General features: G+C 33.2%; 2 protein-coding genes across 2 annotated transcripts; both read right to left on the bottom strand.

The window, feature by feature from the left end:
* Window positions 1–220: 220 nt before the first annotated feature.
* Window positions 221–4,706, bottom strand: LOC133307253 (uncharacterized). The gene is made up of 10 exons (XM_061507732.1): window positions 4,488–4,706; window positions 4,332–4,407; window positions 4,105–4,202; window positions 3,742–3,843; window positions 3,493–3,579; window positions 3,228–3,344; window positions 2,118–2,221; window positions 1,207–1,346; window positions 961–1,097; window positions 221–854 (listed from the first exon to the last, which is right to left on the bottom strand). Exons 1-10 carry the CDS (start codon window positions 4,680–4,682, stop codon window positions 669–671), a joined length of 1,242 nt encoding a protein of 413 aa, XP_061363716.1. The 5' UTR covers window positions 4,683–4,706; the 3' UTR covers window positions 221–668.
* Window positions 4,707–5,563: 857 nt separating this feature from the next.
* Window positions 5,564–8,712, bottom strand: LOC133307254 (receptor-like cytoplasmic kinase 176). The gene is made up of 6 exons (XM_061507733.1): window positions 8,404–8,712; window positions 7,295–7,620; window positions 6,938–7,073; window positions 6,707–6,849; window positions 6,504–6,627; window positions 5,564–6,122 (listed from the first exon to the last, which is right to left on the bottom strand). The coding sequence occupies exons 1-6, from the start codon at window positions 8,453–8,455 to the stop codon at window positions 5,695–5,697; spliced, it is 1,209 nt and encodes a 402-aa protein (XP_061363717.1). The 5' UTR covers window positions 8,456–8,712; the 3' UTR covers window positions 5,564–5,694.
* Window positions 8,713–18,873: the final 10,161 nt, after the last annotated feature.

Genomic DNA, 18,873 nt, shown 5'->3' on the forward strand with positions numbered 1-18,873 from the left:
TTAATTTGAATTTAAAATTAAAACTTAAGTTTGTTTGTATTAAAACATTGAAAATTAATTATTACTTAAATAGATAAATATTTATTGAAAATTTAACTAAAGTTAAAAGGTAATACTTATAATAATTGCTGGTTAACCAAACTCACTGTAAACTCGCGTTAGACAGGTCAAAATTTAAACTTGACTAATATAGGCAAAATAATTTTCATTAATCACGACCAATCCAATTATTTCCATTTTTACACACTGAATCAAAAGTTGCTATATAAAAATATATATCAAGCAAAAGGGGTCCGATACATGGGAAAATATCTATCCCCCACATTCACAACATGAACTTCTTATAGGCCTAACCCAATAGATTGTTTCTTATGAAATTTCTCTATGTAGATGCAAAAGAATTCAACAACTTTTATCACAGACCTGCATGCTCCAGCAATAATACTGCCAACATGCAAATAGATATCTCTCCACATTGCTCAGATGGCAAGAAAGTTGTCATTACCGCTGATGCAGCAACAGTAAACAACTTCATATTCGTAATAAAGATTATCCTAATCTTTTGGTTCTTCAAACTTCTCACCAACTGTTTACTGCAACCTTGTTATTGCATGTCATTTATGCAGAATTTTGATAACATAAACTGCCAACAAACTGACACAGTGCAATCAACAGGCTACTGCAAGATCCATATTTGGAGCCTGGGATTCCAGATTGTCAGAATCAGTTACCAAAGGATTTTTCTGGAAATTATTCCGTAGCTGACCACAAGCTGCATTTGCGTCCAGCCCTCTGGTTTGACGTACACTAACTGTTATTTTGGAGGACTCCAATGCATCAGCAAATGCTTGCACCTACCAAATGAGGAACTTTGGATAAAAAATTCTAAAATTATTGAATAACTCAAGCCATGAAGTAAATCATTTTTAAAATGAACAAAAAATAACAAAATTATCATACTGCTTTCCTGTAAGGACGCCGATACTCAGAGCCTTCGATTGGATTGAAAGGTATCAGGTTCACATGATAACCGTGGCCCCATTGATGTAGTAGTTTAGCAAGTTCTATTGCGTGGTCTACTGCGTCATTGATTCCAGCTGCTCAAACATAATGCCAAGAAAGTGTCACTTACATTATAAGAATTTCATCAACTTTTTTACATGAGGAGGAACAAGTATGTGTTGGAACTTGGAACTTTCTGTGTACCTAAAAGTGCATATTCGATTGAAACCCGCCTATTTGTTTCACGGAAGTATTCCCTGCAGTCACTCATAAGTGCATCTAATGGGTAGGATTTTGCACTTGGAACTATTGTCTCTCTAAGTTTCTGATTAGGAGCATGTAGGCTGATGCAAGACAAAAGAAAAATCATATGCTCGAAAGAAAATTATATACATCTATGCATTTGAAAGAATCCACTAAAAAACTATCTGAAATTAAACAAAGGGCACAAAATAATGCTATACTTTGCAGCTTCGAATCCAAAGTAGTTTCCAAGAAATTTGTTTTTCCTTTTATTTATCTTTTTAAGGATCTTGGGGGAGGGAGCAATTAAGCAAAAGATCATCCGAGCATTCTAATGAAAAAAAGTGGCAAAAAGATAAATGATAAAAAGATATCAATGTCATTTTTAAGGCTTATATCACCAACCGACTCAATAGAAAGTACACTTGCAACATTCCGTTAGTGTCTGGTTGAGTTGGAGCTTCAAAATTTAGGCTCTGGAGAAAACCATGAGCTAATGCATTAATCAAGTATATTGATACACTAAAACTTCCCTAATTTCTGACAATGTTATGAAATTGCATTGTGCAAGACCTAATAATATGAAAATTCAAGACACAGGACTGGATATTTCTTCACCAGGGACTTGAGGAAATTTAAATTTGCAATGTCACAATGAACCTGACACATCACCTATCAAGCAAAAGAATGAACTGCATCATAGAACAGTGACTCTCACACAGATTATGAAGGGTGCCACCTACTGTGGCAGCCTAAAGGTCCAAATACTAATGCAAATGCCATTTTCCCATCAGACATTTAGCTTAGCATGAAGAGTCAAATTAATGACATAAACTCAAAAATCATATTTCATTCATGTCAAGGGTAATTACCTCACAGCTAAAGTGGATTGAAGTTTGTGAGAAGCCAGCTTCTTCATTGTATTTGGAACCCCTACAGTGGAGATGGTCATCATTCTTTGCCCAATTTGCACATCCTACAAGAAACACATCCAACATAAGCACACCTACATGCATAACTTATTATATACTATCTATCACAATAAAAAGAAATATAAAACGAGCTCCCCATAAAACCCCAACTTGTGAGGATAGTGGTAGTGGGTGGTGAAATCCTTATAAGCAGCTTTAACCTTACTTTTTTGCGAAGTTGTTTCTTGGATTCGAGCCCATGACCTTTCAGTCACAAGATAAGAAGTGAAATAAGATCAAACAAGCATTATGCTAATAAAATGATTTCTTGAAGTATTGAAGGAGAGAGCATATGTATGCTTATAATTTTATTGCATGTATGCATTTCTATTGAAGATAAATTATTGATGCATCTGCATGAGAAATTAAAGAAAGTCTGGAAAATTTCCAAACAAACATTGCTTGTCCCTTGATAGGAACCCACCCATCAATAGAGTGTACGCTAGGAAGAGCAGTAGAGGATTGGGCCTTTCCCTGGCAGCCAAGAAGAACATGCAACTCATATTGCATCTTGGCGGGTAAGGTTGTAAGTAACAGCTTGAGCGAGGGGAACTGGGTTAAGAGTGGAAGGGAGAGATGAGAGAGGGGCATCAGAATTGTTGAGGAGTCTTGGGCAGTTTGGGAGAGACCAGAGCCTCTCTAAAGCTCTGGAATATCCGTTTTCCTGCATTTTCAAACATTTTCTTCTACTTTCTTACTTTGGTCCTGATATCACCGAAATATTTTGATCTTTGTCCCAATTCATATCTGATTACTATCCTCCCTCCTCCGCAAGAAAATATAATTTATTAAGTAAAACACTTGATCCAGTAGTGGGAGAGAGAGAGTATCTAACAATTAGTGAGATGGCATCAAATCCTGGGATGCCTGATCCCATAGTTCAAATGATAATGTTAACCAAGTTAAGAGAATAGATGAAAGTTTGACCTCTCAATCTCTTAGAATATTGTTACGATAACAAGTATTTATTTGATAAGGAAATAACGTCACATATCATAGACATTTATTCACCTTATTCAAGCAATGGTGTGCTTCAAGTACCGCCTTCAGGTTTAACATTGGTTCACCCATTCCCATAAACACTACATTTGTCACCCTGCGCTTGAAGACTTCCTCAATGGCCAAAACCTGTTCACATAAGATACATCTTATCCCTATCTTTTTTATTTCATTAAATTAATCTCAATTTCCCTGGGCAGTCTATCTCAAATACCATAATGGAAATCTAATACCAAACTGTTCTAATGGATGAACGTGGATTATGTACGACACAAACCTGCTCAACAATTTCGTGTCCCCGAAGATTTCTAGAAAAACCGCCTTTTCCAGTGGCACAGAAAGAGCAACGCAAGGGGCAACCAACCTAAATATCCAAACAAAAGACGAAAACAACAAAATAATGGAAAACATCAGCACAAATATTCACATAAACAGAAAATCAGTTTCCAGATCAACTATAAAAGTATTCCAGCAAAGAAGGAGAGCAACAACTAATCATTGGATGATTTGGGAATCGGTAAAACACCTGTGATGAGACACATGCCGTGAGGCGACCAGGACCATTTTCATCTTCAACTGGAATACCAACAGTTTCAATCAATCTATTGTCTTCCAACTTTAACAACAACTGCAAAATCAAATGCCAACCAAAAGAAATTTCAAGAAACCAAGGAAACATTAACAATCACATCCCTTAAATAGCAAGTTAATATCCTAATGCTAAGTATAACACCAAAAGAAAAAACTTGATTCATTGCTGAAATAAATCGGAACACGGTCCATACAATCAACATTGTGTTAGTGTGTAGATATCTCAAAACATACCATGTATAGCAATAAATTAAAGACAACAACAATAGTACTGTTGAATTGTGATTATATCATTTACCTTAACAGTCCCATCAGCTGCAGTGACAGTGCGGAAAATAGGAGACCGGCCCACCTTCCATCCAGCTTCCTCAAGATCATTCCTAAATGCTTGAGGCACTACAATTTAAGCAAACCATAACAGGACCACAGTGCAATGTTAAGTCTCAACCTACACAAACCCAACCAAAAACAACAAAACACAGCACAGAAAAAACAAAAAGGAAATAATAGTAAAAATATACTCACACTGAATGAAATCCTGAATTTCTCTGACCTTCCTCTTGTATATAAGATGATAAAGTTGCTTCCCCCTAAAGCCTTGCTAAGAAAAGTTCCACCAAAAAAATAAGGAATCTCCAAATACAATATATAAAGTAAAATGAAAAAAGATAATATTTTTACCTGACCCAAGTCAAGGGCAAGCTGTTGCAGGTCCTTTTCGGACAAGCCAAGGAGAACCTGAGACTGCGAGTTGCTGCGAGGGGAAGAAGATGGTGCTATGGACATGGCCGTGGTGCAAGAGCGAACACGTGTGCGAGGTGGAGGGCGCACCGCACGTGCGAGGGGCTGAAGTAGTGCCATTGAAATGGCTAGCATTATCGCTCTTAGCTTCACTTTCAGGAAATGAGATAATGAAAAAGTACGAAGGAGGAACCAAACCCCCTTCTCTTAAACCCTCCCCTTGTGCCTTTTTTTTTTTTTTTTTTTTTTTCTTTCCACTCTAATTTTTTTCTTTTCTTTTTCTTTTTATTATTTTCAATCCATTAATAATGGGACATCTTTAGTTGATAATTAAAACTTTTTATTGATAATATTTCATATTTGAATTATTTCATTTTTCTCTCTTCAGTAACAATTTTTTTTTATAATTTAAATACCTTTCGAAGCTTAAGGTGATCAATAAAAAAAAAATTGGTATAATTTTTCGTTTTTAAATGAAATTTGATCAGTATATTTTGGAAAAGTTGTCATTGTTAAATTTTACGAGGAACGATATTGTAACAATCAAGTTGTGTTATTATCAAAATGTTACTACCAATCAATCTCACCGTTAGATCGATTATGTTGATCCAACAGTTATATTTATTTCTATCTTTGTATGGTCATGATTTCCCAAATTTAATACTTTATATTTATTTCACCTTTGTATAGTTATGATTTTTCATATTTAATGCTTTCACTTTAAATATGAGGAATCATAATCATACAAAGATGTAAATAAATATAACCGTTAGATCAACATAATCAATCTAACGGTAAGATTAATTGGTAGTAACATTTTAGTAGTGACATTAGTAGTAACACAATTTGATTGTTATAATATCCTTCCCCAAATTTTATACCGAAAACATTATTCTTTATAAAACAATTGTCATAACTTATCGGTATTGAGCGTGTTGATACAATTTTTATTCAAGTTTTGTAACATATAGCTATTTTCAAATGATAGTTGAGTTGGAAAGGGAAGAAATGTTGGAAGAAATCAATAATATTACTGACTCAAAATCTGTACAGCAATCAGATATCATAAGACATGCTTAAGTTCAAGAAGATATACAATATACCAACTCAAGAGCAGAAGCAGATTGGCAACAACTAGATTTCATTTTTACTGGTACGATGTTTCATGTTTACTTCTATGTCGTTTAGGGACATTGGTCCTTGAGCTATGACCATTCCTTTTGGCTGTTTGATCTCGAGAGGTTCCCATTCCTGCAGCAACTGTGTCATCAGAATCCAGAAGCTCCTCCAATACTCTTACCACCTCATCCATTTTTGGTCTAAATCTAGGTTCCACAGAGAGACATTGAATTGCAAGGTTAGCTACTTTCATTGCTTGACGCAATGTGTATTGGCCTTCAATTCGAGCATCCATAACTTGGAAGATCCTCCTTTTGCTGTTGAGGTAAGGTTTGGCCCATTCAATCAAATTGTGCTCCCCAGATGGCCTATTGCTGTCCAATGCACGTTTACCAGACATAATTTCAAGGAGAACAACTCCAAAGCTGTATACATCACTCTTTTTTGTCAAGTGTCCTTCACAAAAAGACAATGAGGAAAAAAATATCAGGAGTGAAAAGTAAGGGTCATCTATGATTTTCTGTTATGACTTTAGAGACTTCAAAACTTGAAACATATTATGTCATATGTGAAAGAAATATGGTATGACCAGTGGTGGAGTCAAAAGAAAAGCTCAGTTAGTGTCAAAAGACCCACCGAGTAGAATTCAGCCAGGGTCAATGTTGTATTATTCTTAAAAACTCAATCAGTACTAAGGTTGTACGATAATTTTTGAAGAAAATTTATACCACTATTAAAAATTAACTGGTGCCTTGACATACAAGTGGCTCCGCCACTAGGTATGACCAATTAAAGTGATTGTAATTTATAAGCTAAGTATCATGCAAACTTAGGTACCTGTGGCCATATATTCAGGAGCAGCATATCCATAAGTGCCCATTACCCTTGTAGAGACATGACTCTTATCACCAACCGGTCCATCCTTTGCCAAGCCAAAATCCGAAAGTTTTGCAGTATAGTTCTGTCATCAACAAAAAGGAATGTTAGAAAAGCTGGTATGACTAACTAGTATATCTTTAAGATCAATGAGATTCGCTTACCGAATCAAGCAATATATTTGAAGTTTTGAAGTCTCGATATATCACTTTTGCTTCATCACTGTGAAGAAATGCAAGACCCTTAGCAGCATCAAGAGCAACCTTCATACGGATGTTCCAAGAAAGCGGTTGAAAGTGAGAAGCTCCTGTTCCAAAAAGAATAGGTAACTGTGAATTTGAGGTGCTAAACAGTGCCACACAATAGATAAATTTGAAAGAAAATCAATAACTTACTCCTAAATAAATGATTATCCAAACTCCCCTTGGGCAGAAACTCATATACCAAAAGCCTATGGTCATCCTCTAAGCAAAAACCGATCAACTTCACGAGATTAGGATGATGCAGTTGCCCCAGGTAATTGATTTCTGTCTGCAAGACTAGACTAATTAGTTACACAGAAAGAAGAAATCATCTAAAATATTAACTATTTGCAACAAATATTACAAAAAGTGAAAATCCAAAAAATATCCCATTAATTAAACTAATTTGACATTTTCTTAAGCTTCAAAATGGAACAGTATCTTAAATTCTCAGGTTTTGAGCAAAGTTTCAAAGTGCAAATAAAATAAGTCCATCTAAATGATACTCACCAACCATTCACTGTGTCCCTGCAAACCTTCTTGGTTAAGCCTCTTAACAGCAATGATCATTCCAGTCCCTGGTCTAACTGGTACAAGTGATTGTTCATCAATCCATCCCTTAAATACACAACCAAACCCACCTTCACCCACCACACTATCTGGACGAAAGTTCCTTGTAGCAGTTCTAAGCTCACTGAAGGTGAAGCTCTTCATATTGGAGGATTTCAAGATCTCACCCTCTGTCCGAGGAGTTTGAGGCACAGAGGGAGTGGAGACCTTGCTGCTTAAACCACTCAAGCCATCCTCTTCTTTGCTACCATCCTTTGAACTCAAACCTGCGCATCACAAAAGAAAAAATGGATCCACTTTTCAGGTCATATATAAGCATTCGTATCTAATGTCAAATCCAGCTTATGCTTGAATAGAAAGAACTGAGGGTGCTGAGAGAAGACAACAATTTTTTCTACCAATTATACACTACATTGTTTGGTTGTTAGAAGAGCATGAAAAGGCTCAAACTTTAAGAAATTACATAAGCAAGCTTAGTTTCCCCTGCATTCTCAAGGTTCAAGGTTCAAGGTCTTAAATTCTGATTCTCATCCCAAGTTTCTTCTTAATATTTGAGACAAAGCAATATTGAATTGAAGACAGTGGAAAAATCCTCCAAAATAAACAATTTACATCTTCAAATTTTTTTTTTGACAAATTTCCACAATCCTGTGCTATATAAACCAATACCATGGTTCCATTTATTATCTATCTTTATTTACTTATATGGCTGTCATTACCAAATACTGCATAACATAACTCATCAACTAAGGCTACCTACCAGACAAGCACATAATAATCAACTAAAGCAAGTTTCACTGTGTTGTGTTGTGAGTCATACTTCAAAAACAGACAGAAAAAAAAAAATTCCCATAAATTACTAAAGCAGCCAAAACGAGCACCCATATTTCATAGCTGCAACCCAAATTTTATTCACAAAACACACACACACAAGTTGGGGGTATTCAAAACCCAATCCAAAGAAATCCAAAACAAGCTGATCAAGATCAAAAAGTGTAAACAGAAGGGGGAGAAGAGAAGGATGAAAAGAACACATGCAACAATCTTACCATTGCGTGGAGGGCTCTCGGCTTTGATCTTGGCACTAAAGCAGCAACCCATGAAGAAAGAGCTGAAGAACACAGAAGCAAAGCAGCTAGAGAAGGATCAACTGAAAAACCCAAGATGAGGAACAAGTTGAAGTTCTCAAAAGTGAAGCAGATGATGAATTAGGAAACGCAAAAGCCCGTGAAAAGTTAAAAAAACAAATATGCAAGTGTGAAAGCAACGCTATTTCCACATGAAGATAAGCTGTCATGTGCAGACTTATCACACCCACAATTCAATGCAATGGCTTCCAGTTACAAAGACTAAACTTTGTGTGTGAATGGCCTTAAGGGATCTTGAAAAGTTCATGGTATTGACTTTTGACCGAAGAGAAAGACAAAACCACAACGGGGTTGACCTGACACCATTCTTTGGTTTTATGAGCAAGTGGAACTAAACATGTCATCTATTTCTATTCCATTGCTTCCAAGCTACTTCTTTTTATCTTTTTCTTTTTATTTTTATTTTTTTAATGGTTTCAATCTTATCCTTCTCTTTGATGGACTCTCGCTGTCTCCTACAATCTACAAAAACGACAACTCTGCATGGCCCCAGCCATTATCAACCGTTAGATTAATTCAGGACCATTAAGTGCAACAGTGAACAAAATGTCATTTTTTGACAAAAAATTTTATTCAAATGTCATGCTAAGAGTATTTTTTAGCAGATTGTCATGTGTCATAAATTGTTTGGACTGGTAGTGAATTACGTTCGCCAATAATTTTATGACATGTGACATACTTTTGCAAAAAAAAAAAAACTGACGTGTCATAATTCGCTACCAGTAATTACGAACTTGATCTAAAATATAATCACGTGTCATGAAATCAATGGTCACGAAATTCGCTAGTAGTAATAACAAATTACGACACGTGAGAATATGATAAAAAGTATTAACTGATGGAGTGTTTTGCTGCTCAATTTTCGATGCCTTTTGGATGTTGACTAGTATATCACTGATAAACAATCAACAATGCACGGTTGGTGGAAATAGTTATATTATCACGAAAAAATACCCTTGTGTTGTTGGAGAATAATTTTTTTCTATATATTTATTAATTTTTGTATAGCTCAATTTTTATTTTTATTTTATTTTTTATAAGTAAATGAATCTCACCTATAATTATGTTTATGATAACTTGGTAAGAGAGAATTACTCTCTTATAATATGAAATTAATAAAGTCCTATATTATTATGTGTAACTTTTTTTTTTTTTTTTATAACAATTATGTGTAACTTTCGTTCATACACAATCATAACAACGCGACTTAGATAAATGACTTGTTGCTTTTGATAATAATATCAATGAAAGTCACCAAATGTGAACATAATTTATAACATAAGCATATGATTATATATAATATCTAATGTTGAAGGAGAGAGAAGTTAATATTAGGCGGATTGTCCATAAAATAATTATTGACTGAGGGACTTTTGATGAAAAGGTTCGTATTATAAATATTTTGTTGGGCCTCGTTGTGCTTGACTAAAATAATGCACGCAAATGTATCCAAAAAATAATAATAACAGAGAAATAAATGCATGGGTTTGACATTTTTCTACACCTATTTTAGTAATATTATCTAGATTAATTGACCATTTTATCCCTGATTAAAATAAGTATTATCATTTTGCTCCCATTTTAAAATTATTTAAAACATCTTAACTTTATATTAAAATATAATATCAATTTGCCTATATTTAACCATTTGACTAGACAAATTACTTGAGTACAAAGGTTCTTGTGCTCGAGTACAAAGTTATTGTGCTCGAATAACAACTCAGCCGTTTGGTGCTTTTTTTTTTTTAACATATAAGCAGTATTTTATATCATGAAACAATGAATGGTAGCTTGTACAGCAGCATGAAACAATTATTAAAAAAACAAATGGAGTCAAATTTAAAAGAAATTAACCAACAAACCAAACCTCTCAACTCCCAACATAAATTGAACAAACAGGACTCCATGACAAGCTTCAACCAGATTCCAGGGTACCCCTGAAAATTGAAGGACTCTGATAAGTCTCTTAATTGAGACTTAGAGCATATGATTTAATTGGAAAATGAAGAGAAAAAATATTTATTTTGCTGTAAAATACCCCAAAAATGGAGTTGTTGGATCTTTTGTAGATTAATAGTTAATGGGCTGTAACATTTCATTTTTCAGGCCCATTTTTGCATCAGAATACCCATAAAAGGAAAGAAAAGAAGACAACATGAGAAAAAAAAGGAAGTGATGGGCTGGACCTAAAAGACTAAAGCCCAAAAAAAGGAAAGGAAGAAAGAAGCAAAAAGAAAAAGGAAAGAAGGAGAAGTCTGAAGCAGAAACGTGAAGAAGAGAAAAAAACGAAAACCCTAGCGAACCCACATCGTGCAATCAGAACCCACATCCTCCATCCCTAATCCCCACCCTAAATCAATCCAGAAGGTCAGAATATCCTTTGACCACGGTTCAGCTCTCCAAATTAACCCATACCCACAGTCCATGAAGGAAAAGAAAACACGAAAACCCTAGCCACTATTTTTGGATTCAGAAAAAGCCAAGCAAGTTCCGTTACTTAGTGGATGCTGGAGCGATTGTGAGCACACGTCAGTGTACGGGTTGAAGGAGCGACAATTCCATCCGGTTTGTAAGAGCAGAGGAGTGGAGCACTGTGGGGACCACCCATTTGCAGCGCACAAGCAGCGCGTCATATTGCTGAGCTGGAGAAAAAGAGGGTAGTGTGCAAAGAGCCCTATAAAAAGGGAAATATGAGTGAGTCATGACGTCCTTCCTTCTCTTCTGGTTCTGATTTACCGTTTTTTAGTTTTTGTTTTCTGAACAATTTTTATTTTATTTTCTTTTAAGTTCTGTTTTGTAATGAGATTCTGGTTCATTTGATGAACTTGATGCATGTCTTTACAGCACTGAGATTGCTGGTTGTTAGGCCAGTGCTGTAATTTATTTTCTAGCATTTCTCTTTTGTAATTTCTTTAGTTTTCTGTTACTGTGTGTAAGCCTCATCCATATGGATAGTGGCTAACTTTTTAGAGGTTGGGTTTAGGTGATACCCAAACCTCAGTGCTTGTTAAACGTTTGGTTTTCTGGTTTTAATTTTTATATCCCAGTTGTTTAATGTTTTTTCTAATGTGTAAAATTATTTGCATTTTGGCCGAATGTCAGAGGTTTGGTTAGGATTTAGTTGTTGAGAAACAACTAACTCTGGATTCTGCATTAGACACATGGACTTAGATGAGAAATCATCTAAGGGATCTCATTTCAGAAATGAATGAGACCTCATGTAATATTGGACCTGAGTCTCAAGAGTCCTAATCCCACTTGGCATAGAGATATGGAAGTGGGCAACTTTGGGATAAAATAATTTTTAAGAGATTAAAATTAACAATACAGTTCTGTTAACTGAGAATCTTAGGATGAACTTTTTGTTAATCAAATTATTTTTCAAGCACTGTGTGGAAGGAGAGCCAGAACTCAACCCACCTTTTTGAACTTCTTTATCAACTCAGATTTTCAATTTCCTTTGTTATTTCATATTTCAATCTCTATTCTGTTTCCAAAAATTTTGTCACATCTGTCATTTAAGTTGCTTCATTCTTACTTCTTATTTTATAACTTAGGAAAGTAATTCAGAAAATTTTAAAAGAATAGTGAACAGTAGTGTTTTAGGTCCATTCTAGATTATTTTTTACTTTACAATTTTATTTCTTCTATTTTCAAATAGTAACTCAGTTTTAAGCAATTACAAATTTTAGTCATTTCAAAACGCCAACGATCCTTGTGGGAACGATAACTGGGACTTATAACAGCCCTATATTACTTGTTGTCGCGTATACTTGCGCGCATTATTTGCACAACTATTAGCAAGACAACAAGTTTTTGGCGCCGTTGCCAGAGAGAAAGAGAGAGAGAGAGCAACTTCAGAAACAAAATCCAAGTACCAAAAATATGTACAAAGCTCACACGAGTTTGGCAGCTACCATTTTGGAAGTACCAAATTTCATAGAGAAGGCCCCCCCAAAAATTAGAGAAGAAAGTCTAAAATAGACTGTTTAAAGAAAAACATATCTAATATATTCGAGTACTTGTACTTGAGTATCTTAAAATCGCAAAAAATACACGAGTATAAAATTTATGTACTAGAAATCTTTACTCAATTAACGATTAAATAAAGATAAATAGATAAAATATTTTGATATAAAAGCAAAATTATAATATTTATTTTAATAAGAGACAAAAGCGTGAACCACCCATATTATCTTCGACAAAAGTTGTTGAACTTAATTTAGAGCTTGACATTACGTGTAAGGAGAAAAAACCTATTTTTTCGGCATAAAAGGAAAGACCTTGTTGGGGCCAATCACGGTAAACCATAACAAATGCCTATGAACCTATATTAAGAGTAGAAATTTAGTGCTCTCGGAGCACTTTTGATTTGGTGGGATGAAGGAGCGAGAAAGAAAGAAAAAACTAAAAAAAGAGAAGAAAAAAAAATATATATAAATGTCACATTCTCACTGAAAGAATCACAGAGTCCGAAACTATATTAAATTTTACCCTATATTAATATTCCACTTGCTCAGGTACACAACCCCCCTCAACTCATGTGAAGTTTCAATGTCAAATCATGCAGGGCCAAACCCTTCACTACCCTGCATTAAAGTGATACGGTACATTCATGGCGATACTTTAATATCAGACATTTACTGAGACAATGATAAAAGTGTTACATTTTTTCGCAAAAAAATTATGTCACTACTACATTTTGCACAAAATTTCAATATATTACATTATTTAACTCGTTACAATACCTGACGAGTGATGTGTAGATACATGACAGAAGATGCATAGTCGGCTACGTAAATCGTTGCGTAGTGTAGCAAAATTATGTGGGATCAAATATAAAATCATTTAAATTAATATAAACTAAAATAATTAACAAATATAAATTGCATTTAATTCATTAATACTCCTAAATTAAATTACATTACTTAACGGTTCAAAACAAAATTAAAATAGCTTAAACTAAATTAAATGAAATTAATTAACACTCATAAAAATAATTAATTAATAATTATAAAATAATTTAAGTTAATATAGACTGAATTAATTTATACCTAAAATAATTAATTTAAATTATTTTATAACTATTAATTAATTATTTTTAGGAGTGTTAATTAATTTCATTTGATTTATTTTAAGTTATGTTAAATTTTTTGAACTGTTAAATAATTTAAAGAGTGTTAATGAATTAAATATAATTTATGTTTGTTAATTATTTTAGTTTAATTTAGTCTATGTTAATTAAAATTATTTATAACTATTAATTAATTATTTTTAGGAGTGTTAATTAGTTCCATTTTGATATAGTTTAAGTTATGTTATTTGTTTACCAAAATAAAAAAGTTATGTTATTTTTTTTTAACGTAATTTATGTTTGTTAATTATTTTAGTTTAATTAAATCTATATTAATTTAAATTATTTTATGACACATGTAATATGCTATGTTGCATAACATGTTATGTTGCATTGCATGTTTGTCACGTGTCGAAAAACTGATTAAATATGCTATGCTGCATAGCACGTTTGATACCGTGTAATCTTTACGTGACCATGCACCTTCTGCCATGTGTCCAATCTTAACTCATCAAGTGTTGTAGCGAGTTCGGTGACGTGACATTTTGAAATAAAATTTACAAAGCATGACAAATTCAAGGAATTTTTTTGCAAAAGTGTGACACTTTGGTGGTTATTCCACATTTACACGTGGATAAATCTAATTGTTATAATTAATTTTAAAAAATGTTAATTACGCTTGTTGTTGAGTATCACGTTAATACGTTCTACAAAAACGTAATTATTTTCAAAAAGATGTGCTATTTTATTCAAAAAACGTTAATTCTAAAGTGAAAAACGTTTTTAAAATTTTTTAGAAAGCTTATTTTATTCAAAAAAATTATTTTCAAATATGCACTTATTAAGTTGGGTACACTAAATAATGAATCTATTTCATGCTTCATTTAAAAAAAATTAAAAATTGCTATTTTATTTTAAATATGGGATTGGTCATTTCACATTTTATAAAAATGAATCTCATTTTTTTCAAAATATGTTTTCGTTTATTTTATAAAATGACAATTATCAATTTTCATTAAACTTATCTTTTGTAAATTCTAATTTTGTTTTTGACTTATTTTCATGTCTTAAAATTAATTTTGAATACTTGTGTAATATTTTTAAAATAAGAATTATGTAAATATGTGAACGATTTATAAAAAGTATAATATAATATTGCGAAACATAATTATTATGTTATTTTCCTTTTTTTCTCAATAACAAACCGTATATAAGATAAGAGAAATATAAGAATTATGTTCAAACCGTAGATAGGATAAGAGAAATATAATAATTATGTTGTACGAAGAAAAATTTAGTTGTGCTACGGATTATAATTATGTACTATAAACATTATATAATTATAATATTAAAGTTAGTTTTTTTCATCACGTCACCCGACAACCTTTTGAATTTTTTTTTAATATTATAATTATATAGGAAAAATATTTTTCATGTTGTATGAGAATTCAATTCTCATGTTGTAACCTTTCGATTGTGCAAAAATTTTCTTTTCTTTTTCTTGTTTTTAATAAATGTGAGGCCATCACTAGTTGAGCCACAACATAAGAATTGAATTCTCGTGTAATATGAGAATTTAGTTCTCATGTAACATGAGAAAATCAAACTCCAATTATATACTATCCATTAAACATAATTATATTTTTTTGAGGATCAAATTTATTTCTCTGACAGATTGCAAACCCATAAGGTAAAATAATTTTTAGATAACATTTTGAACTCCAAGTCAAAATCCATAATATAAATATAACATGTCATGTCAAAATCATCAAAATTCCAAAAAAAAAATTGACAATTTTTTGTGTGTGTAAAGAACCTTAGGATACATCACTCCAAAAGCTAGCTCAAAGGTTGAGAGTGCCCAAGACCTTATAAACTCCACATTAGTTGCACACACAACCAATGTGGGACTATATTTCTCAACACGCCCCCTGTTGCTACTCACGGCAAGTGCACCGATCGTACAAGTAATATATGATTAAGTAAGAGATCGTTCCCACGAGGATTACGGTTCAAGCACTAATTCACTATCGCAACTTAGTTGGACAATCGAAAGTGTATTTGGAAACCGGATTTGAATTGCAAAATTAAAATATTAAATATTAAGCTAATTACTTGCAAGAATTAAAGACAAGAAATTAAAGATGTGATTTAACTAATAAAATAAAAACGTAGCTAGGGGTTCGATTTCATTTAATCTCCTTATTACGTTTGAATTTCTTCTTAATGTTAATTGTCCTTAGTATCAATCTAATCAATTCTTTCGCATGTTATTAGTGCTCAATCCCTTGTTACTCTAAAACCTTTACAATATTGGAAGAACCCTAGTTCCCCGGTTATTCCCCAAGCATGCAAGCATTAAATTCAAGAATCTTAAAGATTACGCAAACCCTATGTCTATCCCTAGAATCATAACGTTTACGATGAAGTTATCAGATATGGATCACACACCAACATTCCTATTGTCATGCATTCACCGATGATCATTATATAAGATTCAAGCTTATATAAAGCATTAAAAACAGATAACTTCATTCATGATATAAAGGAAAATTAACACAGCGAATTGTTCAAAACATAATAAATTGACTAAAATCCATCTAACCCTAACTACTTAAAGAACTAGCCGGACATAGCAAAATCAAGAACAAAAGAAAATAGAAAAGCTCCCCCAAACTCCATAGATAATTGGTGGATCTTCAATATCTCCAGTGAACACTTGACGTTGATCCGTCTCCGCCGCTCACGAACATGAATCTGATGTTCCTCCGCGTTCCTTCAGCCTCTAAGCACCCAAGAGTTGTTTTGCAATGTGAAAGTTATTCTTCTGGTTCCCAATGGTGTTTTTTTTATAGGTCAAGAGTTCGTATCTTGATGAAACACCTTGAATGGGCCTAAGTTGGGTTTCTGGGGCGCTTAAGCTTGCTTCATCGCGCTTAAGCCCCCTAGAACGGTGATTGCAGAATTCGCGTTGCGCGCTTAAGCGCGCTGTAGGGCGCTTAAGTGCGATCTTCCAGTCAGAATTTTCTTCTTCCAGCGCGCTTAAGCCTTGAGTTAGGGGCTTAAGCGCCCATAGGCCGAGACTTTTTGCGTATTTTGGAGGCTTAAGCTTCCTTATTGGGGCTTAAGCTTCCATTGACAGAGGCTATTTGCTTGTTTAGGAGGCTTAAGCTTCATGATGGAGGCTTAAGCTTCCTCTCTAACAACTTGATAAGATCTTAAATCTATCTTGTTTTTGATCTTCCTCTATCATCTCTTGATCTCATATCTTCTAGTTGTGATCTCTATCTATCAAATCTTCATCTTTTGACTACTTTTGTCAACAAATCCCTAAAAAATAGCAAGGATGATTCAATTAAACAAAAATTCAGATAATGTTCATGATTATCCTATTAAAACCCTAGTTTTTGACTTGTTTAATTAGATAATTCATATTATTTTAGTCCATAAAACAAGATAAACTAAAGGTTTATCAAACAATTCCCAGATTTGAACATTGTTGTCCTCAGCAATTAATTAGAATAAAACTATGGGAAAGGTTTGGAGACGGCTAATCATACTTAGTGAATAGCAGACAAGAAACTGATCAATAATGAGATATCCAAGTATTCAGACTTTATAAAAGTCAATGACACATCAATTTCAAGCAAACAATCATAATTCATCAGTCATAAAATCATAACATGCGTTCTCAAAAGAAAGAGTAGTTTAATTCAGATCCACAACACCCTCTCACTAGATTTTTATTTATTCATTCACACTCAGTGTTTAAGGGCATGTGTTTCACTCTTACTTTACTGAATTAACACTACCATAAGCTTGTTTATATTCTCACTCTCCACAGTCTTACTAGTATACAAAGTCAATTCAGAGGTCTTTGTTAAGGTTGTAACGTGGCTTTAGGGAAAAGGAAAGGAATCGTCTGGGTAAGTGGCTTAAGAACTGATCAAAATTCAACTTCAAAGAGGAACTAGTTTAACTGTTCAACATATAGTAAACAGATTTCTCTTATTTTTCTTCTCTTTTCTTCTTCCACTTATTCATATAATATGAGTCTTTTATTTCTTTTCCTTTTTCCTTTTGTTTTTCTTTTTCTGTTTTTGTACAGATACACATTTCAACCTTTTTCTTTGCTTTTCTTTTCCACCACTTTTTGGCTTTTTCCTCTTTTCACCATTTTCTCCCATACACTTAGAGTTTGATTTTCTCTTTTTGTTTCAATCATATCTAGTCCCTCATTTAAATTTGAAATTTAATCAGTTCAGGTGAGGATGTGTATAAAATGGCTATTCACAATAAGCTGTCAATGAATAAATAGGCCTAGGCTCAAAGGGGCTTCAACTAAGGATGAACATCAGGGTGGCTATTTGGCTATCTAGCTTTTAGAAAGAACTGCCTCTATCATTTCAACAATTGTATACTACAGACCATTTCAAAGAGAAACAAAACAAGTTCTAGAGTGATTCATACAGAGAAGTTCACACCACAAAAAAAAATATTTTCTGTTTAGGCTCAATAGCTCACGGCTAAGGGTGTGAGACTTATTTTTCCAACTCTATATTTGATCACTTTAGTTATTTTTCTCTTATTCCAGTGAATTATGAAGCATGCTTGACTGACGCTCATTTATGTGTGAAAATAAATTTACACCATCATACTCTTAATCTCAACTATCAACCAATTTCATGTAATTATTCACTATGCATACATATCAAGCACAATGGAAAATTCTAAAAATTCACCAATTTTAAAATTTCACTAAATATTTAGTGATTAAGGATGGATGGGGTATTAAAAACTAATATATATGAAAACTCAATATAAACTAATACTTAATCAAAATAATTTTTAAAATAAACTAATACGAAATATTTAAAATCATATAATATGAAAATAATATTGAGAAACTCCCCTGAAAAACTGCATTTGTAATTTGGATATTTCTGTGTAATTTGTGTAATCATGAGTTTCTCCTGCCGACCATGTGAAGTTTATGGTCTGATAAATTGCGTGGTACCCATTCCCAGATTTAAATCTTGTTGTCCTCAGCAATAAATTTAAATCTAAAAGAATCATAAGCAATAAATCAAGAAATTTAAATCAGGAAATTTTGGTACTGTACTCTGCACACATGTCACAGATAAGAAACTACGTCAACATGTCATATATCCAAAAAAAAATCACCGTCATGTCTAAATCAGTCTCAATATGCATCCATATCAACATGCACTAAACTAACAGCTAAATCATCAAAATAAACTGAACAACATATCAAAGTCTGAAAACTGATAGGAGGA

The sequence above is a fragment of the Gastrolobium bilobum genome, unplaced genomic scaffold (assembly GCF_033153095.1).
Source record: "Gastrolobium bilobum isolate Gb01-03AN ecotype WA unplaced genomic scaffold, APGP_CSIRO_Gbil_v1 utg16198, whole genome shotgun sequence".
NCBI lineage: Eukaryota > Viridiplantae > Streptophyta > Magnoliopsida > Fabales > Fabaceae > Gastrolobium > Gastrolobium bilobum.

Excerpts from the sequence above, each read along its gene's own strand:
- LOC133307253 (XM_061507732.1), bottom strand. The coding sequence starts at position 4,682 with ATGCTAGCCATTTCAATGGCACTACTTCAGCCCCTCGCACGTGCGGTG. Across the intron at positions 4,408-4,487 it reads TTGCCCTTGACTTGGGTCAG|CAAGGCTTTAGGGGGAAGCA; the intron begins GTAAAAATATTA and ends AACTTTTCTTAG. Across the intron at positions 1,347-2,117 it reads CAATCCACTTTAGCTGTGAG|CCTACATGCTCCTAATCAGA; the intron begins GTAATTACCCTT and ends GTCTTGCATCAG.
- LOC133307254 (XM_061507733.1), bottom strand. The coding sequence starts at position 8,455 with ATGGGTTGCTGCTTTAGTGCCAAGATCAAAGCCGAGAGCCCTCCACGC. Across the intron at positions 7,074-7,294 it reads AGGGACACAGTGAATGGTTG|ACAGAAATCAATTACCTGGG; the intron begins GTGAGTATCATT and ends CTAGTCTTGCAG. Across the intron at positions 6,628-6,706 it reads CAAATATATTGCTTGATTCG|AACTATACTGCAAAACTTTC; the intron begins GTAAGCGAATCT and ends TGTTGATGACAG.